The 24,023-nt window shown below is 51.9% G+C and overlaps 1 protein-coding gene across 1 annotated transcript in view; it reads right to left on the bottom strand.

Annotated features, from left to right (window-relative positions):
• Nucleotides 1-704: 704 nt before the first annotated feature.
• Nucleotides 705-24,023, bottom strand: part of LOC140395299 (solute carrier family 46 member 2-like) — a 37,801-nt gene continuing 14,482 nt past the window's right edge. Inside the window, exons 3-4 of the mRNA XM_072482896.1 lie at nucleotides 5,683-5,839; nucleotides 705-2,582 (exon numbers count right to left, since the gene is read on the bottom strand). Of these exons, the coding sequence (XP_072338997.1) occupies nucleotides 2,453-2,582; nucleotides 5,683-5,839 (287 nt within the window). The 3' untranslated portion in view covers nucleotides 705-2,452. The remainder of the gene's footprint in view (nucleotides 2,583-5,682; nucleotides 5,840-24,023) is intronic.

Raw genomic sequence — 24,023 nt, 5'->3', positions numbered from 1 at the left:
GCCTCCAGCGGCCACGCCGCACACGATTGCAGACTCAGCTGGCGGACCAGGACCAACAAGGTCCCGCCGATCTGCCCCGCGCAGTTCCATCCGACCCGCCTGATCGCCACCCTGGCCGCCCATAAGGCCCCCCTGGTGCTTGATACTCCCCGTCGCCCATCAGGGGGCCGCGGACTGAGGGGTTAAAACCACGCCGTCGGGAATTTGGCTGGTTGGAACCGGAGTATCGCTGGGAGGGCCTCTGGCAATGACCCCCAGCCACTGCGTATAATTCACACAAGCGATTCTCCGGGGACGGGCCTGATTCGGGCGTAAAGTCGATTCTCCGCCATCACGCCAAACGCAATTTCGGTACGGGGCTGCGGAGAATCTAGCCCATGATCTCTGCAGGCTGCAGAGCACATTAACTCCACAGGGGCTTTCCCAGTCAAACCAAAGTCCATTAGCCCAGATTGAAAATCATATTCCATTGTCAATTTCACCTTCTGGCTGCTAAACGCACCCAGGCCCCGCAAAACAGAATTATTTTTAAACAAACATGACCACTGCAGTCAAACACATTCTAACTACAGGTTTTCAACATACAAACATAGGAATTAAAAGCAGAAAAAGGCAATTCAGCCCTTCGAGCCTGCTCTGTCATTCAATCCGATCATGGCTAATTCTTAACCCTTGATGCTCGATCAATAACTCCTGAAGCGAGATTGGAGACAATTGAAGGCTTTATTGTACAAGATGTTTCCCCCAGCTGCTGGGGAGACACAGGCTCTTATACTCCGCCTTACTGGGCAGAACCAGCAGGCAGGCGTCACCAATGAAATAGCAGTCTCAGGTACCTCCCACACCAATTTTCTTACAGCATTATTCAGGGTACCGTAATACCCCTAATACCGACTACCACACCCCTTAAATTGCCCATCATTGAGAATCCAATATTCCTAAAATCTTCCAGTCATCACACCAGCTGCTGGTGGGACACCTCCACTGCCGTAAAACACGCAGTGGAAGGAAAATCCCACCTGCGAGAGGACATGGCCTGGTGATCTGTGCCGTGGCATGAGAATAGAATGATCATGTCTGACACTGCTCTGCTCTGTACAATGACGATTCCTGGGAATGTACGGTGTCTGGATTGGTCTCCAATAGGGCACAAGGTTGGCAGTTTGAGGATAAGATATAAACCATTTAGGAGTAAGATGAGGAGAAATTCCTTCACTCAGAGAATGGGGAGAGCCTGTGGAATTCTCTACTACAGAAAGAAGTTGAGTTCAAAACGCTGATGTTACCAAGAAGCAGTTAGAAAGAGTACGTGGGGCCGAAGGGTTATCAAAGGATGTGGGGCATCAGGCTGTTGAGTTGGATGATCAGCCATGATAATAATGAATGGCAGAGCAGGCTCGAAGGGCCGAGTGGCCTCTTCCTGCGGCTATTCTCTATGTTTCTGTGACATTGTTAGCTGGCTCAGTCTTTACTCTCCCACAATGTGAAGTATATACAGTACAAGCGACAATTCCACTGGCATGCTCTTACAGTGCGGAAACCTCCTGAATTGCCTGCTCGATCTGTTTCCTATTACTCTGCTGGGAAATTCTGACTTTACTGGACGGGACCAGGAAGTGGGAGTGAAAATTTCTGTTTTCAAAAAGGATGTGGTCATGGCCAACAGCCCAGAATCAAACATGTTTACGCAGTAAGCTCAATGCTTGGAATGTGAACTGCAAGGTTGGGGGTAAAGAGAACTCAGTGGCACAAATTGTTGTTACAAAATCTGGGAGTATTTATCTGTCATATGAAGCAATCAAAGCCATTGAGCAAACAAGGGAATTAATTTCAAAGTGAGCACACTTCACTTCACTTCAGTGTAATATTTGAGAAAGTTCACAAACAGTGCATCAAAATGTTATTATCGCTCCGGCTGAGGTATCTTCTTCCCCAGGATGTGGGCCTCACCGACGAGAATTGCCATTTACTCCGCTCCCTCGTTGCTCGCGAGTGGTTTTAAGGAACAGAAGCATTCGTGAGGTCACTCTAGCACTCTGCTACCATTCAGGAGTCACATATCGGCGTGGACGGCGTAAGGATTTCCACCTTCAACAACTGTTGTGAATCTGTTGGGGTTTGAGGAAAATCTGACCGCTTGAAGTTTGTTTTTAATGATCCCATCTTGATAATTCAGGAACCTTTAGCGGAGAAATATATTCAAATTGCTCTGAATTTGGTATTCCAATGACATTCCCATTCCCAAAACACAATTTATAAAAGTCCCCAAACCTCTAGGATCCACTTCGAGCTGGAGTCAATGCTCCAAACGTTTTCAGTTTGAGCCCTAGAACTGAGAATTTCTACTGATCCAGCCTCCTGTTGTTCTCTGGACCTTTAACCCTCTTTTATCGGTCTGTTGAGTGTATTTACGTTGGGGTGATGGTCCGTGTGACAGGCTCGTTGTGGCAGCCTAATCTGACATGGACGATGTAGAGCACTCATCACTGAAATCATTCAGTTCCTCTCTGCCCAGTCTCTGTGCGCAGTCGGTGCCAGGAATCTGGCTGTAATCAGTCTTGTTCAGTCTCCAGCTGTAAACCCTGGAGAATAAAATACAGACATATTAAACAATTGTCAATGTCGATTCTACACACCCTTACAGCACAGAAAGGGGCCACGCAGTCCATTGTACATGAAAACTAACAAACTCTCTCCCAATCTAATCCCACTGCCAAGCATTCTCCCCAAAGCCCACCAAGTCCCCTCACTGAGACTCCATTAACGCACAGTCCCCTCACTGAGACTCCATTAGCGCACAGTCCCCACACTGAGACTTCATTAACGCACAGTCCCCTCACTGAGATTCCATTAGCGCACATTCCCCTCACTGAGACTCCATTAGCGCACAGTCCCCTCACTGAGACTCCATTAGCTCACAGTCCCCTCACTGAGACTCCATTAGCGCACAGTCCCCTCACTGAGACTCCATTAGCTCACAGTCCCCACACTGAGACTCCATTAGTGCACAGTCCCCTCACTGAGACTCCATTAACGCACAGTCCCCTCACTGAGACTCCATTAGCGCACATTCCCCTCACTGAGACTCCATTAGCGCACAGTCCCCTCACTGAGACTCCATTAGCGCACAGTCCCCTCACTGAGACTCCATTAGCGCACAGTCCCCTCACTGAGACTCCATTAGTGCACAGTCCCCTCACTGAGACTCCATTAGCGCACAGTCCCCTCACTGAGACTCCATTAACACACAGTCCCCTCACTGAGACTCCATTAACGCACAGTCCCCACACTGAGACTCCATTAACGCACAGTCCCCTCACTGAGACTCCATTAGCACACAGTCCTCTCACTGAGACTCCATTAGCACACAGTCCCCTCACTGAGACTCCATTAGCGCACAGGCCCCTCACTGAGACTCCATTAGCACACAGTCCTCTCACTGAGACTCCATTAGCACACAGTCCTCTCACTGCACTGAGACTCCATTAACGCACAGTCCCCTCACTGAGACTCCATTAACGCACAGTCCTCTCACTGAGACTCCATTAACGCACAGTCCACTCACTGAGACTCCATTAGCACACAGTCCTCTCACTGAGACTCCATTAGCACACAGTCCTCTCACTGCACTGAGACTCCATTACCGCACAGTCCCCTCACTGAGACTCCATTAACGCACAGTCCTCTCACTGAGACTCCATTAACGCACAGTCCCCTCACTGAGACTCCATTAGCGCACAGACCTCTCACTGAGACTCCATTAGCGCACAGTCCCCTCACTAAGACTCCATTAGCGCACAGTCCCCTCACTGAGGCTCCGTTATTGCACAGTCCTCTCACTGAGACTCCATTAGCGCACAGTCCCCTCACTGAGACTCCATTAACGCACAGTCCCCTCACTGAGCCTCCATTAGTACACAGTCCCCTCACTGAGACTCCGTTAACGCACCGTCCCCTCACTGAGACTCTATTAACGCACAGTCCCCACACTGACACTCCAGAAGCGCACAGTCCCCTCACTGAGACTCCATTAGCACACAGTCCTCTCACTGCACTGAGACTCCGTTATTGCACAGTCCCCACACTGACACTCCATTAGCGCACAGTCCCCTCACTTAGACTCCATTAACACACAGTCCTCTCACTGAGACTCCATTAACGCACCGTCCCCTCACTGTGACTCCATTAACGCACAGTCCCCTCACTGAGATGCCATTAGCGCACAGTCCCCTCACTGAGACTTCATTAGCGCACAGTCCCCTCACTGAGACTCCATTAACGCACAGTCCCCTCACTGTGACTCCATTAACGCACAGACCCCTCACTGAGATGCCATTAGTGCACAGTCACCTCACTGAGACTCCATTAACGCACCGTCCCCTCACTGTGACTCCATTAACGCACAATCCCCTCACCGAGATGCCATTAGCGCACAGTCCCCTCACTGAGACTCCATTAGCGCAGTCCCCTCACTGAGACTCCATTAGCGCACAGTGAGGTTTAAGGGATAGGTGTATGCCTTGTTTTTGTCCTCTTTCCGAGGGTCGATGCAGACTCGATGGGCCGAATGGCCTGCTTCTGCACTGTCGGGTCTCTATGATTTCTATGATTTATTTGGGTTCTCAGTTATTGTTAAATAGATTGTCTGATTGTACTAATGGGGCTCTTTTACTCCATTCCCCCTTTCCTAATCAACAATCACGTACTCCACAGGGCCCTACTGTACTCAGGGATGCCCCCCTCTGGGTTATGGCTCTCATTGGTCATCAGGAGATTGCTGCAGTGCCTCCAGCCTCCTCCTCCAACAACTGTTAAATGGTTCTCCTAGAATCTGTTTTCAAATTCACTGATGTGAGTGTCGCTGGCTGGATAAGCATTCATTGCCCATGCCTAGTTGCTCTTGAACTGAGTGGCTCGCTCAAGCTTTTCAGAGGGCAATTAAGAGTCAACCACTTTGCCGTGGGTCTGGAGCCACAGGTAGGCCTGACCGGGTAAGGGCGGCACATTTTCTTCCCTGAACCAGATGAGTTTTTAATGAAAATCAACACTAGTTTCATGGTCATCATTAGACCGGTTGGTGTGGATTTGAAGCCGTGTCCTCAGAGCATTAGGCTTGGCCTCTGGATTACTGGTCCAATGGTATTAGCACTATTTCCCGAGACTGCCCAGCTACAGTTACCATCTCCGACAATGTGTAATCCAGGCAGACTATAGGCTATTTAATTGCAGAAGAAAGCCAATGGGTTATGTGATTGGAGGAGAGTGGAATCGAGGCGGGATGTGATTAGATGAGAGGAGGCAGGATGTGATTGGAGGAGAGGAGGCAGGATGTAATTGGAGGAGAGGAGGCAGGATGTAATTGGAGGAGGGTGAGGCTAGGCAGGATGTGATTATACAGGAGCATGTGTACGAGTTGGGGTTTGAAGTGAATATTTTGTGGTGATGCAATGCTCTCTGCTCGTGCTGTGCTCTGTCAGGCCTGGACTTGAGAACAGGGAGGGGTAAACACTCTGGGAAAGAGCCAGGAGACTGTGCGAGGACATTTTGGGAAATAACAGAAGGTATGGAGCGAAGAGAGGAAAGTCCAACAATGAGAGAAGATGGGTGGAAACATGAAATGACGTTTACCAAACAGGAATACCATGGGAAGCAAGGGCAGTCTAGACAGAGATATGTACTCACACGATAGGTATTGTGCTGAAGCAACACACTGCTGCAGCCAGGAGCAGAGAGATGTTGCTGGACCATTGCAGGGAGGCAGCATATAGATTGTTAAACACGACAGTGGCAATCACGTCAGTTAAAGCGACAGCAGATTGTAGCCAAGCGAAAATTGAACCTGAGAGAAAACAGTGAATGTCAGAGACTGTGGGAGCTGCAGAGATGAACAATACTGATCTGTATGATAGACAAGGAATTCATTGACTTAAACAGGATTCAGACATGTCCAGGTGTATACACACACACAATGAACTATTCCAGCACACTCCTGCTCACACTCCCAGCTCATACCACTGCTGCCCCTTCCTGAGCTGACACCATGTCCTGTTCACACACCACTGTGTCCGCGCTCAGTAGACAGAGTCTGATGGTGCCACAGTTTCACATTTTTCATCCTTGTGACATAATGGGATGTTCAGAATACAAAGGGTTAATGCCATATCATAATTAACCACTAGATGGAGCAAGATGCAGAACTATATAAAGCACTGACTCACAGGCTTCTGGGAGAAGGCTAGAGAGAGCTGGAGGAGAGTTAGAGAGAGCAGTGATAGAGAGGACAGTTATCGATAGTGTTAGTTGAGTGTAGATTACTAGACTATTGTTTACTATCGGAGTAATTGGTTGAGCTTTAATTAAGTAGTGTAAATAAATGTTAGCTTTGTCGATGAACTTAGTTTATGTGGTCTTTGTGAACACTACAACATCCATCCTGAGAATAAAAATCACCACAATCCTGTCTTCAAATCCCCCCCCCCCCCCCCCACCTCAAGCTTCTCTCTCTCTCTAACCACCATTACCCTCAGCTGTCCGTCTTCCTCTAACTAATTCCTCACCCCCATTCCAAATGTCTTTGTCGGTTCCTCAGCAACACTCCTGCGTCACACCTTTGGATTTTTGACTCTGTTAGGGTGCGTTCTAAATGTAAGTTGTTTTTGTCTTTGGTCATTGTCAGTTTGCCAACAAGGAATTCGAAAAATAAACATGCCCACAATCTCTCCAATAATGTGGCTTATGTAATCAGCAGTAGAGAGAGTGCTGCAGAAACAGGACAATGTGAACTCTGCCCCAGAATCTTCTCCCTTTCTCTGTTTCTAATGAACCTGTTTTTCCTGCGGTCCATTCTCAGATTCCTCACTTTATTCTTCCCATAATTTGCAATCTGCTGAGTGGGTCTCAACAACTACTCAGTGAGTAACCATCTCTTTGGCTCATGAAAATTTTACATTCAGAATCTGCTCCAGAGACTTGAATACAATTCAGAATGACACCACAGTACTGGTGGTGCTGCACTGTCAGAGATTCAGGACTGAGGGAGCGCTGCACTGTCAGAGATTCAGGACTGAGGGAGCGCTGCACTGTCAGAGGGTCAGTACTGAGAGAGCGTTGCACTGTCAGAGGGTCAGTGCTGAGGGAGTGCTGCACTGTCAGGGGATCAGTACTGAGGGAGTGCTGCACTGTCAGGGGATCAGTACTGAGGGAGTGCTGCACTGTCAGAGGGTCAGTACTGAGAGAGCGTTGCACTGTCAGAGGGTCAGTACTGAGGGAGTGCTGCACTGTCAGAGGGTCAGTACTGAGGGAGTGCTGCACTGTCAGGGGATCAGTACTGAGGGAGTGCTGCACTGTCAGAGGGTCAGTACTGAGGGAGCGCTGCACTGTCAGAGGGTCAGTACTGAGGGAGTGCTGCACTGTCAGGGGATCAGTACTGAGGGAGTGCTGCACTGTCAGAGGGTCAGTACTGAGAGTGCGTTGCACTGTCAGAGGGTCAGTACTGAGGGAGTGCTGCACTGTCAGAGGGTCAGTACTGAGGGAGTGCTGCACTGTCAGGGGATCAGTACTGAGGGAGCGCTGTACTGTCAGAGGGACAGTACTGAGGGAGCGCTGCACTGTCAGGGGATCAGTACTGAGGGAGTGCTGCACTGTCAAAGGGTCAGTACTGAGGGAGTGCTGCACTGTCAGAGGGTCAGTACTGAGAGAGCGCTGCACTGTCAGAGGGTCAGTACTGAGGGAGTGCTGCACTGTCAGAGGGTCAGTACTGAGGGAGTGCTGCACTGTCAGGGGATCAGTACTGAGGGAGTGCTGCACTGTCAGAGGGTCAGTACTGAGGGAGTTCTGCACTGTCAGAGGGTCAGTACTGAGGGAGTGCTGCACTGTCAGAGGGTCAGTACTGCGGGAGTGCTGCACTGTCAGGGGATCAGTACTGAGGGAGTGCTGCACTGTCAGAGGGTCAGTACTGAGGGAGTGCTGCACTGTCAGAGGGTCAGTACTGAGAGAGCGTTGCACTGTCAGAGGGTCAGTACTGAGGGAGTGCTGCACTGTCAGAGGGTCAGTACTGAGGGAGTGCTGCACTGTCAGGGGATCAGTACTGAGGGAGTGCTGTACTGTCAGAGGGACAGTACTGAGGGTGCGCTGCACTGTCAGGGGATCAGTACTGAGGGAGTGCTGCACTGTCAGAGATTCAGGACTGAGGGAGCGCTGCACTGTCAGAGATTCAGGACTGAGGGAGTGCTGCACTGTCAAAGATTCAGGACTGAGGGAGTTCTGCACTGTCAGAGGGTCAGTACTGAGGGAGTGCTGCACTGTCAGAGGGTCAGTACTGCGGGAGTGCTGCACTGTCAGGGGATCAGTACTGAGGGAGTGCTGCACTGTCAGAGGGTCAGTACTGAGGGAGTGCTGCACTGTCAGAGGGTCAGTACTGAGAGAGCGTTGCACTGTCAGAGGGTCAGTACTGAGGGAGTGCTGCACTGTCAGAGGGTCAGTACTGAGGGAGTGCTGCACTGTCAGGGGATCAGTACTGAGGGAGTGCTGCACTGTCAGGGGATCAGTACTGAGGGAGTGCTGCACTGTCAGAGGGTCAGTACTGAGGGAGTTCTGCACTGTCAGAGGGTCAGTACTGAGGGAGTGCTGCACTGTCAGAGGGTCAGTACTGCGGGAGTGCTGCACTGTCAGGGGATCAGTACTGAGGGAGTGCTGCACTGTCAGAGGGTCAGTACTGAGGGAGTGCTGCACTGTCAGAGGGTCAGTACTGAGAGAGCGTTGCACTGTCAGAGGGTCAGTACTGAGGGAGTGCTGCACTGTCAGAGGGTCAGTACTGAGGGAGTGCTGCACTGTCAGGGGATCAGTACTGAGGGAGTGCTGTACTGTCAGAGGGACAGTACTGAGGGTGCGCTGCACTGTCAGGGGATCAGTACTGAGGGAGTGCTGCACTGTCAGAGATTCAGGACTGAGGGAGCGCTGCACTGTCAGAGATTCAGGACTGAGGGAGTGCTGCACTGTCAAAGATTCAGGACTGAGGGAGTGCTGCACTGTCAGAGGGTCAGTACTGAGGGAGTGCTGCACTGTCAGGGGATCAGTACTGAGGGAGTGCTGCACTGTCAGAGGGTCAGTACTGAGGGAGTGCTGCACTGTCAGAGGGTCAGTACTGAGGGAGCGCTGCACTGTCAGAGGGTCAGTACTGAGGGAGTGCTGCACTGTCAGGGGGTCAGTACTGAGAGAGCGTTGCACTGTCAGAGGGTCAGTGCTGAGGGAGTGCTGCACTGTCAGGGGATCAGTACTGAGGGAGTGCTGCATTGTCAGAGGGTCAGTACTGAGGGAGTGCTGCACTGTCAGGGGATCAGTACTGAGGGAGTGCTGCACTGTCAGAGGGTCAGTACTGAGAGAGCGTTGCGCTGTCAGAGGGTCAGTACTGAGGGAGTGTTACACTGTCAGAGGGTCAGTGCTGAGGGAGTGCTGCACTGTCAGAGGATCAGTACTGAGGGAGTGATGCACTGTCAGAGGGTCAGTACTGAGGGAGCGCTGCACTGTCAGAGGGTCGGTACTGAGGGAGTGCTGCACTGTCAGGGGATCAGTACTGAGGGAGTGCTGCACTGTCAGAGGGTCAGTACTGAGGGAGTGCTGCACTGTCAGAGGGTCAGTACTGAGAGAGCGTTGCACTGTCAGAGGGTCAGTACTGAGGGAGTGCTGCACTGTCAGAGGGTCAGTACTGAGGGAGTGCTGCACTGTCAGGGGATCAGTACTGAGGGAGTGCTGTACTGTCAGAGAGACAGTACTGAGGGAGTGCTGCACTGTCAGGGGATCAGTACTGAGGGAGTGCTGCACTGTCAGAGGGTCAGTACTGAGGGAGTGCTGCACTGTCAGAGGGTCAGTACTGAGGGAGCGCTGCACTGTCAGAGGGTCAGTACTGAGGGAGTGCTGCACTGTCAGAGGGTCAGTACTGAGGGCGTGCTGCACTGTCAGAGGGTCAGTACTGAGGGAGTGCTGCACTGTCAGGGGATCAGTACTGAGGGAGTGCTGTACTGTCAGAGGGACAGTACTGAGGGTGCGCTGCACTGTCAGGGGATCAGTACTGAGGGAGTGCTGCACTGTCAGAGATTCAGGACTGAGGGAGAGCTGCACTGTCAGAGATTCAGGACTGAGGGAGTGCTGCACTGTCAGAGATTCAGGACTGAGGGAGCGCTGCACTGTCAGAGATTCAGGACTGAGGGAGTGCTGCACTGTCAGAGATTCAGGACTGAGGGCCTCGTTAGGGTGCGCTTTCAGAGGGTTTGTGTAGACTTGATGGGCCAAATGGCCATCTTCTGCACTGTAGGGATTCTATGTTCACAGTGCCTGTTTTTGAGATGTGACATTAAAGTGCTCTCTCTGGCGATGCAAAGAAAGCTCCCGCAGCATCACTTGAAGAGCAGGCCCGGGTGTCCATAACATTTATCCCTGAACTAACTAAACAGATTTGGCGCCGGTCGGCGGACGTCGCGCCAATCACGGAGAATTTCGCCCCTGATTATTAACTCATTGCTGCTTGTGGGATCTTACTGTGTGGCTACTGGCTGCTTCACTACCTGTAGCATTGAGTATATTTTGCAAAAATATTTCCAATGTCTTGAAAGATGCTACAGAAAGGCTTTTTTCTGATTTATATATTTTTAATGAATAATTTTATTGAAGTTTACATTTTTCACTGTGCAGCTGATGATTGAAATGGTTATGACTTATAATTTATGTGCTGTTCCTTTTTGGCACCCCTCTCCCCCCCTTTGTTCCTCCCCCCCTCCCTTTCTCTAGTATTTTTGGGCCCTGTCTTAGGCCCTTAACTCTGCCGTAGATTGTTTATTTGTTGCTTATTTTGCTCCTATGACTTTGTTGGGGGTGGGGGGGGGGGGGGGGGGCCTGGGAGGGGGGCCTGGCCCCTACGTCGGTCTCTCCCTGCCATCCTCCTGACATTTCCTTGGGTCTCTCTCCCCCATTGAACCCCCCCCTGTTCCTGTCTGCTTTCTTTGGCCCTGGTGGTTCCGATACATCCCCCCCCCCCACCCTTTCTATCCGTTATTGGCTTCAAACAGGTCCTGGAACCGGCTGATGAATAGGCCCCCCTCCCTTTGAGGAAGCCCTCATCCGACCCGCGGATGTGTATTTGATTTTCTCCATTTGGAGAAATTCTGACAGGTCTGTCTGCCAGTCTGCAGCCGTGTGGGGTGCTGCCGAACAGGATTCTCCGGCGGGCGATTAAGGAAGCAAAAGCCAGGGCGTCGGCCCTTTCCCCCTATGAAGTTCTGGCTGGTCTGATACCCCAAAGACTGCCACCCTCGGGTAGGGCACCACCCTCACCCCCACAACCTTGAACATCGCCTCGAAGAATGCTGTCCAAAACCCAACAAGTCTGGGGTTGGCCCAGAACATGTGGCCTTGATTGGCCGGGCCTCCCTGGCACCGTTAATACTTGTCCTCCACCTCCGGGAAGAACCTGTTCATTCGGGTTCTGGTTCGGTGCGCTCTGTTCACCACTTTAAATTGCATGAGGAGGTGGAGTTGGCGCTGCACAGTGCTTCACTCAGAATCCCCACCCTACTTCCATCCCTAGGATTTCCTCCCACTTCTGCCTTGCTTCGTCCAGCGGTGCTCTCGCTCTTTCTGTTTATCAGAATTTTTCAACAAAAATTTCCAACCATTCAAACCGCCCCCCCCCCCCCCCGTAACAAAAAAAGAAAAGAAAAGTCGCATAGCAAGACATAAAAATACCAATTCAACATAATACAGAACTTTGTACAATGGGTTCCTCCCCCACATATCGACTTTCCCACATGTTTATGTATTTCCTTTCACTTTTAAAAAAAAATGTATATTAAGAATTTTTCAACAAAATTTTCAACCATACAACCTCCCCCCCCCCGTAACAAAAAGAAAGGAAAACTCGCATAGCAAGACATAAACATGGCAAATCAATATAATACAGAACTTTGTACATTGGATTCCTCCCGTACATATCAACTTTCCGGATCATGTATGTATTTTCTTGCTCAAGTGCCCCTCAGAAAAAAACCCCTTCCCCGTCCCCCCTTCCATGTATTTCCTTTCTCAAGTGCCCCTAGGAAAAAAAACCTTCCCCGCCCACCCTTCTACCCCCCCCCCGAATGAAACGTCCCCCCTCCCCCCTCCCCCCCTGGGTTGCTGCTGCTGCTGACCGACCTTCATTCTAGCGCTCCGCGAGATAGTCTAGGAACGGTTGCCACCGCCTGAAGAACCCCTGCGCAGACCCTCTCAAGGCGAACTTTATCCTCTCCAGTTTGATGAACCCTGCCATGTCATTTATCCAGGCTTCCACACTGGGGGGCTTCACATCTTTCCACATTAGCAAGATCCTCCGCCGGGCTACCAGGGACGCAAAGGCCAGGATACCGGCCTTTTTCGCCTCCTGAACTCACGGCTCGTCCGCCACTCCAAATAGTGCCAACCCCCAGCTCGGCTTGACCTGGACTTTCACCACCTTGGACATACTCCTCGCAACACCCCTCCAGAACCCATCCAGTGCCGGGCACGACCAGAACATATGGGTGTGATTAGCCGGGCCTCCTGAGCACCTCCCACCTCTGTCCTCCACCCGAAAGAACCTACTCAGCCTTGCCCCTGTCATATGCGCTCTGTGAATAACCTTAAACTGTATCAGGCTGAGCCTGGCACACGAGGAAGAGGAATTAACCCTACTCAGGGCATCAGCCCACAAACCCTCTTCAATCTCCTCCCCCAATTCCTCCTCCCACTTGCCCTTCAGCTCCTCTACCAGAGCCTCCTCCTCTTCTTTCATCTCCTGACATATCGCCGACACCTTGCCCTCTCCGACCCATACACCCAAAATCATCCTGTCCTGAATCCCCTGTGCCGGGAGCAACGGGAATTCCCTCACCTGCCGCCTCACAAACGCCCTACTTGCATGTACCTGAAAGCGTTTCCCGGGGGTAGCCCAAACTTCTCCTCTAGCGCCCCTAAGCTCGCAAACGTCCCATCGATGAACAGGTCCCCCATTCTTCTAATCCCTGCCCGATGCCAGCTCTGAAAACCCCCGTCCATCCTTCCTGGGACAAACCGATGGTTATCTCTGATCGGGGACCACACCGAGGCTCCCATCGCACCCTTGTGTCGTCTCCACTGCCCCCAGATCTTTAGCGTTGCCGCCACCACCGGACTCGTGGTGCTCTCGCTCTTTCTAGAAGTTGTCTGTATGTTTCCGTAATTCCCCTTTTCCATACTATCCACGTCTATTAGCTCCTCCAACATCGTGTCTCTCGGGGTTCTAGGGTACCTCCTTGTCTCCTTGTGGGGTACGGTTTTGACTTGTAAATGTCAGAGTTCCTGTCCGTTCGGTAATTTCAATCTCTCCATGAACTCTTCTAAAGTCAGGAGTTTGTCCCCACGTAAAAGTCAGAGAGTCATAGAATGTACAGTGCAGAAGGAGGCCATTCAGCCCATCGAGTCTGCACTGGCTCATTGAAAGAGCACCATACCCAACCCCACACCTCCACCCCAACCGCATAACCCAGTAACCCCACCCAACACTAAGGGCAATTTTAGACACTAAGGGCAATTTAGGAAGGCCAATCCACCTAACCTGCACATCTTTGGATTGTGGGAGGAAATCGGAGTACCCGGAAGAAACCCATGCACACACGGGGAGAACGTGCAGACTCCGCACAGACAGTGACCCAAGCCGGGAATCGAACCTGGGACCCTGGAGCTGTGAAGCAATTGTGCTAACCACCATGCTACCGTGCTGCCCTGCCACTGATCTTTAGTGATCTGAGGCGGGATGCTCCGACCCCCCGCCGGGTCGGAGAATCACCGGGGGCTGGCGTGAATCCCGCCCCTGCCGGTTGCTGAATTCTCTGGCAACGGATATTCGGTGGGGGCGAGAATCGCGCCGCGCCGGTCGTCGGGCCCTCCCCGGCGATTCTCTGGCCGAAGTCCCGCTGCTGGAATGCCTGTCCTGCTGGCGTGGATTAAACCACCTTTCTTACCGGCGGGACAAGGCAGCGGGAGTGGGCTCCGGGGTCCTGGGGGGGGGGGGGGCGCGGGGCGATTTGGCCCTAGGGGTTGCCCCACAATGGCCTGGCCCGTGATCGGGGCCCACTGATCGGCGGGCGGGCCTGTGCCGTGGGGGCACTCTTTTCCCTCCGCCTCGGCCACAGTTTTCACCATGGCCGATGCGGAAAGGACACCCCCCTACGCATGCGCGGGGATGACATCAGCAGCCGCTGATGCTCCAGCGCGTGCGCGGACTTCCGCCGGCCAGTGAAGACCTTTCGGCCCCGGCTGGCGTGGCGCAAAGGCCTTTCCCGCTGGCCAGCGGCGCGCCAATCACTCTGGCGTGGGCCTAGCCCCTCAAGGTGAGGGCTTGGCCCGTAAAGGTGCCGCCCGACGCCGGAGTGGTTCCCGCCACTCCATCCCGCCGCCCCCCCCCCCCCGCCCCGCCGGGTAAGGGAGAATCCCGCCCCTGATCTTTAATGTCCCTGTCTCCACTTCTTAAAGGTGGCGTCTAGCATGGCTGGTGGGAACCTGTGGTTGCTGCAGATGGGGTTGGGTAAACCAAAGTATTGTCTCATCTGGTTCTAGATATCTGATTATTAACTCATTGCTGCTTGTGGGACCTTACTGTCTGGTATCTTAGCGGCTACTACCACTGGGCTGGATGTGTGTTTTGCCAGCGGGGATGGGAATGCTGTCGTGGTGAGGGCTCGGAGTGTCGTTCCCATGCAGGAGGTCTCCTCCAACCTCACCCCTTCCATGTTTAGCTCCCTTACCCATCTTCTCACTCTCTCGGCTGTGGCTGCCCAATGATAGTATTGCAAGTTTGGAAGGGCTGGGCCGCCCATGTTTCTTCTCCTCTGCAGTGCTGTCTGAGGGATTCTTGGATTCTTCCCCCCCTCCCCTCCCCCCCCCACAGAAACGGCATGATCATTTTATCTATTCCTTGGAAAATGGCTTTGGGGATGAAGATCGGTATGAATCTAACAGGAAGAAAAACCTTGACAGTACGTTCATCTTGATCGTCTGCACCCTCCCTGCCAGGGAGAGCGGGAGTGCATCCCACCTCTGTAGGTCCTTTTTAACTTCCTCCCCCAGACTGGTCAGATTCCACTTGTGGGTCCATGTCCAGCTGTGGGCTATCTGGATCCTCAGATAGCGGAATTTGTTTTGGGCTATTTTAAATGGGAGACTCTCCAGCTCCATCCCTCCCCCATTCGGGTTCACCGGGAAAACCTCACTTTTGCCCAGGTTGAGTTTGTAGCCTGAGAAGGTCCCGAACTCTTTCAGGAGCTTTATGGTTAATTTCAAGCCGTTCTGCGGCTGCGAGATGTACAGGAGTAGGTCATCCGCATAGAGTGAGACTCTGTGCCCATTGCCTCCTCTTCAGATGCCCTTCCAGTCTCTCGCGCCTCGCAGAGCGATCACCACGGGTTTGATTGTCAGGACGAACAATAGCGGGGATAGAGGGCATCCCTTCCTGGTGCCTCTGTGCAACTGAAAGTATTCAGAGCTGGTGGTGTTGGTCTGAACGCTCGCTTTGGGGGTGTTGTACAGGAGTTTCACCCATGAGGTGAACCCTGTCCCTAGCCCAAACCACTTCAGTACCTCGATGAGGTACTTCCATTCGACTCTGTCGAAAGCCTTTTCTGCATCCAGGAAGGTGATGACATCTGGTGTTCTCTCCCGAATGGGGTCAGTATCACATTCAGCAGCTGTCTGATATTCGCAGTTAGCTGTCTACCCTTGACAAAGCCCGTCTGGTCCTCTGCGACCACTTCTGGTACGCAGTTCTCCAGTCTTTTGGCCAGGACTTTTGCGAGTATTCTCGCATCTATGTTAAGCAGTGATATGGATCAATATGATCTGCATTCCATCGGGCCTTTGTCTTTTTTGGGTATCAGCGATATGGTGGCCTGTGTTAGCATTGGAGGCAAGGTACCCCTCGCTAGCGAGTCTGTGAACATCTGTAGGTGCCGGGCCAGGGCTGGGGCAAATTGTTTGAAGACGTCCGCCGGGAATCCATCTGGTCCTGGCGCCTTCCCTGCCTGCATGGAGCTGATACTCTCCATGACATTTCCATGTCCTCTTGGTTTTTCCAGCTCCCTCTGTCTATCATCCCCATGACTGGCATGTCCAGTCCACCGAGGAACCGTTTCATCCCCAAGTCCCCGTCGGGGGGCTCAGTGGTGTACAGCCCTCGGTAGAAGGCCTCAAATACTTTGTTGACCTTTTTTGGTTTGGCTACCAGTCCATCTCTATGGTCCTTTACCTGGGCCATCTCCCTCATGGCTGCCTGCTTTCTCAGCTGGTGAGCCAGCAGGTGGCTAGCCTTCTCTCCTTGTTCAGAAAAGATCTTCCGTGTCTGGCGGAGTTGGTGCACTGCTTTCCTGGTGGATAGCAGGTTAAAGTCCATTTGTCGCTTTTTCCTGTCCGGCAGAAGCTCTACGGTCAGGGCCTCGGAGCATCTGCTGTCGACCTCCAGGCTGGAGACCATCAGTTGCTGCCTGGCCGTCCTCTCTTCCCTGTCTCTCCGTGCCTTGTAAGCTATAATCTCTCCCCCAATCACCGCCTTCAGTGCCTCCCAGATCGTGGAAGGTGAGACTTCTCCATTCTGAGTTTACTCGCCTATAGCCTATAATGTTTTCTGGCAGAAGACCTCGTTGGCCAAGAGGTCCGTGTCCAACCTCCATGTTTGATTTGATTTGATTTATTATTGTCACATGTATTAGTATACAGTGAAAAGTATTGTTTCTTGCATGCTATACAGACAATGCATACCGTACATAGGTAAGGAAGGAGAGACTACAGAATGTAATGTTACAGTCATAACTAGGATGTTGAGAAAAGATCAACTTAATACGAGGTAGGTCCATTCAAAAGTCTGATGGCAGCAGGGAAGAAGTTGTTCTTGAGTCAGTTGTTACGTGACCGCAAACTTGTGTATCTTTTTCCTGACGTGAGAAAATGGAAGAGAGTATGTCCGGGGTGCGTGGGGTCTTTAATTATGCTGGCTGCCTTTCCGAGGCAACGGGAATTATAGACAGAGTCAATGGACGGGAGGCTGGTTTGCGTGATGGATTGGGCTACGTTCACAACCTTTTGTAGTTTCCTGCGGTCTCGGGCAGAGCAGGATCCCTACCAAGCTGTGATACAACCAGAAAGAATGCATTCTATGGTGCATCTGTAGAAGTTGGTGAGTCGTAGCTGACATGCCAAATTTCCTTATTCTTCTGATAAAGTAGAGTGGTTGGTGGGCTTTCTTAACTATAGTGTCGGCATGGGGGGACCAGGACAGGCTGTTGGTGATCTGTACACCTAAATACTTGAAGTTCTTGACCCTTTCTACTTCGTTCCCATTGATGTAGATAGGGGCATGTTCACTACGCTTCCTGAAATCAATGACAATCTCCTTCGTTTTGTTGACATTGAGGGAGAGATTATTGTCATCGCACTAGTTCACCAGATTCTCTATCTCATTTCCTGTACTCTCATTCTCTCACACTCTCATGAGGGGCATTGGGTACGGACCGCCTCCAATCTCACATCCATGTCATTTGGAGCTTGGTCGGAGATGACTCTCGTGGAGTATTCTGCTCTAACTTTTTCTGGAAATGCCGATTTCCCCACTGCAAAGAAGTCGATATGGGTATATTCGAGAAGAACAAGAATTCATTCTCACCTGGGTGCAGAAAGTGTGATGGGTCCACTGCCCCCATCTGCTTCATGAACATTCCCAGTTCCCTAGCCATGCATACACCCCCCCCCCCCCCCCCCCCCCCCCGTTGAACTCGGCCTATACACCCTAATACCACAGTTCAATACACACAAGGAAGATGGTAATGTAGTAGTAATGTGACTGGAGTAATCCAGAGGTCCAGCCTAATGCTCAGAGATGTAGGTTCAAATCCGACCGTGGCGTAGAATGTAAATGCAATTAATAAAGAATCTGAAATTGAAAGGCTAGTCTCAGCAATGAGACACCATCAATCATGGTGAGCATGAAACCATTGTTGATTGTTGTAAAAACCCATCTGGTTTACTAATGCCCTTTAGGGAGGGAACTCGGCCGTCCTTACCTGGTCTGTGACTCCAGACCCACAGCAATGTGGTTGACTCTTAACTGGCCCTGAAGTGGCCGAGCAAGCCACTCATTCAGGGGTAATTAAGAATGGGTAACAAATGCTGATCCAGCCAGCAGCACCCACATCCCATGAAAGGAAATCGGGGGGAAAAGCTGCCCAGCAACAAGGACCTTCTGGGCCTCCTGAGGGCAGAGTTTGAGCCAATGATCTGGATTGGATTCCTCTACAACCTGGCAGGATTATGGCAGCTATCAAACAATTTGGACAACAGAGGAGTTCTCTCCACATTCTGGATGATTCCTATCCCTCAGCCATGACCCAACAAGTGATCTGGGGCGTCATTCTCCGCCGGCGGGAGTCTCCGTTTTGCCGGCGCCCGGGGGTTTCCCGACGCCGTGGGGCTGCCCCACAATGGGAAACCCCATTGACCGGCCGGTGTTACGGAGCATCCCGCTGGCGGGCCGGGGCAGAAATGTGGCGGGGCGGGATGGAGAATTTCGCTCCTGGTTCTTTACACACACGGCCGTTTGTGAGAGATTCCTGTGTATAAATTGGCTGTCATCTTTCCAACATTCAAATAGGAATTGAAATAGTTATTGATGTCGTAAGCCCCGCAAAGACCACGGTAGAACCATTGTTGATCTCCACGTGGGACTCATGCAGCGGGATTTCTCCGACCCCCTGCCAGGTCGGAGAATCCCGGGGGGGTGGCGTGAATCCCGCCCCGCCGCTTCGACGCCGGTTGCCGTATTCTCCGCCGCCGGTTTTCAGCGGCGGGGGCGAGGATCACGTCACGCCAGTCGGGGGGCCGTCGGCAGCGGCCCCCAGCAATTCTCCGGGCCCCGATGGGCCGAGCGGCCGTCGGTTTTCTGGCCAGTCCTGCCGGCGTGGATTGGACATGGTCCCACACGGCGGGACCTGGCTGGTAGGCCGGCTGGTGCGGTCCTCGGTGTGGGGGGGGGGGGGGGGGGGGGGGGGGGGGGGGGCGGGGGGCGCGGGGCGATCTGGTCATGGGGCCCGGGGCCCCCACGGTGGCCTGGCCCGCGATTAGGTCTCACCTATCTGCGGGCGAGCCTTGTGCCGTGGGGGCACTCCTTCCTTCCGCGCCGGCCTCTGTAGGGTTCCCGCCATGGCCGGCGCAGAGAAGACACCCCCCTGCGCACGCACAAGAATACACCAGGCGGTTCTGCGCGTGCGCTAACTCGCGCCGGCCCTTCGCTGCCAGTTGGCGCGGCGCCAGCCTAGCCCCATGAAGTGCGGAGGATTCCGGTTGGCCCGACACTGGAGTGGTTCGCGCCATTTCTTTACGCCGGCGTCGGGCCATCGGGGGATCCGGGAGAATCCCACCCATGGCTACAAACTTCCCAAGGTAGGGGGCGGAGTCACCCAGCTGGAACTCGTTAGACGACATTGAAAGCCGGCCCAAGCAGGGCCTGGAGCTGCTGTCCCAACAAGGACTGGATTGGAGAGAGTTACTGCTCTGGGCAGAGTATTGTACATAGTTCAATAAATCTTTGTTCTACTACTGCTGGCTTCCTCAGTTACTAAAATTGAATTACTGGAAGACAGTTTGGGACATCCAGAGTCTGTGAAAGGCGATATTATAAATGCAAATCTTCCTTCAACGGAACTGCATGAGGCCCATTCAGCCCCTTGAGCCTATCCCACCATCAAATCATATCGTGACCGACCTGTATCTGAACTCCACCTACACCTTGACCCCAAAAACCCTTGATCCCGAGGTGAACACAGATTGAAGCTACTGCATTGAGTGGCATTACTTCTTTTTGGGGAGTTCAGTACATTTCAAGCACCATTTGTGTGGCCTTCCCTCCCAAAATAAAAACAAAAAGTTCTAGATTAAACCCAGCCAGTCTGGAAGCGTCTGTTGGGAGAGAGTTTCAGATTCCAGCATCCGCAATCATTACTTTTGTTAATGTTTCGAGTCTGTTTGACTGTTCTTCAGAACTCTGCTTATTCTGGCCCCACAGAGGCTGCCAGACCAGCTGAGACTTTCCAGCATTTCCTGTTTTTATTTCAGCGTTCCAGCATCTGTAGTATTTAACCTTAATTTTTTTCCATCCTGGACATTCTGGCTCGGATTCTGAGAGGCTGACCATGTCTTAGTTACTCTCTCTATGAACCTCATCAATTTCTTTCAAATTCTAAACATGTGAAACGACTTTGGGAAATTCTGAGGATGGGAAAGGTTCTATCTCAATGTAAATCTTTCATTCCTCTCTGAGTTGACACACTCACAGATTACCTTTAATTAATGGGCGGGAGTTAACTAAATAGGAACACGGTCCCATAGCGAGCGGGTTTAGCTGCGTATTTACTGAAGCTTGCATTGCTGAGAAACAAGCTATAAAACAGCACTTGCGATAGGGGGCCTCAGCGGGGAAAACGCAGCCAAGGCTGCACTCAGCCCAGTTTTATGCACCGAGGAGCTCCGCTCGTCACAATTCCTCAGTGAAGCGAGAGATTGAGACGCCAATTGAAAATGGCATCCCCTTCCTGAGAAAACAGGCAAACTTTATTTTCTCGAGACTGAGAAACCCAGCCATGTGACTAACGCAGGTCTCTATATCGGGGGCTTCGAGTCCCTCCACATTAATAAGATCCGTCTCCGGGCTACCAGGGAGGCAAAGGCCACGACGTCGGTCTCTTTCGCCCCCTGAACTCCCGGATCTTCTGACACTCCAAAAATCGCTACCTCCGGACTCGGCACTACCCGTGTTTTTAGTACCGGCCTTTCCGCGGCTACCGCCACAGGGGATACAGGACAGTTTTGATTGGCAGCCTTCTTGAGAAAGGAGCCGCACATGTGCAGTTGCGCAAAGAGTGCACAGAAAAGGAAGGTCCGTTTGCGCATGCGCGAGAAGCCACGCATGCACAGTTGTTCAAAGAGCGTAAAGGAAAAGCGATCTGCGCATGCGCGATCCATTCCTACACTCTACTTCACAAGCGTCATGACGTCAGAGGCCCGGACCACGCCCACTTAAAGGGGAAATGTCCCAAAATAGTGAAAAAAATTCTAATGCCGGAAAACACAATTCTTTCACCTGGAACGACAGCACAATGCCTGAACTTCGACCAGTAGCTGAAAGTAACCTCCGCAGAACCCTGCAACAAGCTGTTAGCACTGCCCAAAGAAATGATTTGGTCCTTGAAGACTACAACTCAGACGTTGATTACTTCTTTGGACATCGCGAGCACAATGACAGCTCCGACAGAAAAAGTGATGATATGGTCCTTGAAGACTGCGACTCAGATGATGATTTCATCATTGGACGTGGCAGCCTCTGTACCAAATCCGAACCGCAACGAGATGTGTTGTACATTGAAGAATCCGACACAGACATGGATGAGTTCTTTGGATTTGAGGATCCTCAGCCCAGCATAGACGACATCCTAACCCAGAAGTACAGGATTCTGCTGCGGCCTGACACCAAGAGACAGAGAGCGGTACAAGCCCACAGAGAGCGGCCTGACGCCACACCAGTGGTCCACCCACCACGAACAGTGGTCCACGCACCACAAAGAGTCTCCGACTCCACCCAGAGAGTGGTCCACGCATCACGAAGAGTCCCCGACTCCACCCAGAGAGTGGGCCACGCACCACGAAGAGTCCCCGACTCCACCCAGAGAGTGGTCCACGCATCACGAAGAGTCCCCGACTCCACCCAGAGAGTGGTCCACGCATCACGAAGAGTCCCCGACTCCACCCAGAGAGTGGGCCACGCACCACGAAGAGTCCCCGACTCCACCCAGAGAGTGGGCCACGCACCACGAAGAGTCCCCGATGCCACACAGAGAGTGGGCCACGCACCACGAAGAGTCCCCGATGCCACACAGAGAGTGGTCCACGCACCACAAAGAGTCCCCGGCTCCGCACAGAGAGCGATGACAGACTCCACAGTGAGACCATTGCATGTCTCCACACAGAGAACACAGAATGTCTCCACAGCGAGACCACTGGATGACTCCGTTGAGAGTGCACAGATCGATTCCACAGCGAGACCACTGCATGACTCCATGCAAGGAACGATGCCAGACTCCACAGAGAGAGCGGGACAAGCCTCCACAGCGAGCTTGTTGACAGACTCCACGATGGAAGCAACGCAAGACTCCAGAGTGCAGTCCTTACATGAACAAGACCATGAAGGTCTAGCAACCTTATCTGAGCAGCCAGCAGCAGACGATGCCATGCTCAAGTGAACAGCAAGAAGACTATGACAGTCTACCATGCTCACGTGAACAACAAAGTGACTATGACAGTCCATCCAGATTATTTGAGCCACCAGAAGAAGACTCTGACAGTCTACCCAGCTCATTTAACCAACAAGCAGACACTGAAGGTCAACACACTGTATGTGCGACAAGTGACGAAAGCTTCACAATTCCCATACAGGATGTGCAACATCTCAGCGAGACTGACAGACACAGAATTTACAGTGCAGAAGGAGGCCACCCGGCCCATCGAGTCTGCACCGGCCCTCAGACAGAGCACCCTACCCAAGCCCACACGTCCACCCCATTCCCTCAACCCAGCAACCCCACCAAACACTAAGGGCAATCCTGGAGACTAAGGGCAATTTAGCATGGCCAATCCACCTAACCTGCACGTCTTTGGACTAGACCTCAGCTAGTATGTACAGAGGCACTCGACGATCAAAGTGAGTTTACTAGTGACTCCAGTGACACCACGTTAATTCAAACCTCGTCTACTCGAGCCTCTCCACAAGCATAGAAAAAAAGTCCAAATCAGACAACGAAGTGATTTGACCATTTGAACACCTCCTGATGACTTCTTGGTTCCTTAAGCACAGGGACACTGACGGCGTTCACAAAGCAATGATGACATCAACATCAACATCGCCACTTCATCAACAAAAGAAGAAAGCCACTCGACCATACCAATTCATAAATTTTGGACTCATACATATTATTTGGTATTGTATAATCATCCCTGTCATCATGATTTGTACATGTCATCACTTATCTACCTATTTTGTTCAATTTTCTTTAACAAAGTACAGAAAATATGTAACACAAAAAAGGGGGGATGTGGTGATATGCATCACTGTAGGTACACAAGGGGTTAATGTAAATACACTGGGACTAAGTAAACACTAGAGGGTGCACCAGAGACATCATGACACATAGACATTCAACCAATAGGTCAGTAAGATAGGACACGACCAAAGGTGACACTACCACAAGGGGGCAACCCATATAAAAGGACAGGGCACACATGCTCTGTCTCTTTTCCACAGGCGACACTCAGAGAGACAGGGGCAGATCAGGAAGCATCACACCCGCCTGTTTAATAAATGTGTTAAACCTATCTCCAAGTCTGAACCTTCCTTTGTCAGAGTATACATCAAGGAAGCAGCTTCTGCTACATGAAGAAGCAGAACACAACACACGGTGCTAAAAACATGGGTGGTGCCGAGGCCGGAGGTAGTGATCTTTGGAGTGTCGGAAGCTCCGAGAGTTCAGGGGGCGAAAGAGGCCGACGTCTTGGCCTTTGCCTCCCTAGTAGCCCGGAGACAGATCTTGTTATTGTGGAGGGACTCGAAGCCCCGAATGTAGAGACCTGGGTCAGCGACATGGCTGGGTTTCTCAGTCTTGAGAAAAGTTTGCCTTGAGAGGGTCAATGGTCGGGTTCACCCGGAGGTGGCAGCCGTTCCTCGACTTTCTCGGGGAAAATTAAAATGTCAGCGGATGCAGTATTCCAAAGCGGGGCAGGATGGGGAGGGGGGGGGGGGGTGGATTGTTGTTGTATGGTTGCGGTGCGTGAAGATTGGGCTGGGGGAAAATGTTTATTTTCCCATGTTGATGTCATTGTTTATGTTACTGTTATAAAAATTTTCAAATACCTTAATAAAATATTAGTTAAAAAAAAGAAAATGGCATCCC

Source organism: Scyliorhinus torazame, chromosome 18 (genome assembly GCF_047496885.1).
Source record: "Scyliorhinus torazame isolate Kashiwa2021f chromosome 18, sScyTor2.1, whole genome shotgun sequence".
Taxonomy (NCBI): Eukaryota; Metazoa; Chordata; class Chondrichthyes; order Carcharhiniformes; family Scyliorhinidae; genus Scyliorhinus; species Scyliorhinus torazame.
This window is presented reverse-complemented; position numbering and strand designations above follow the sequence as displayed.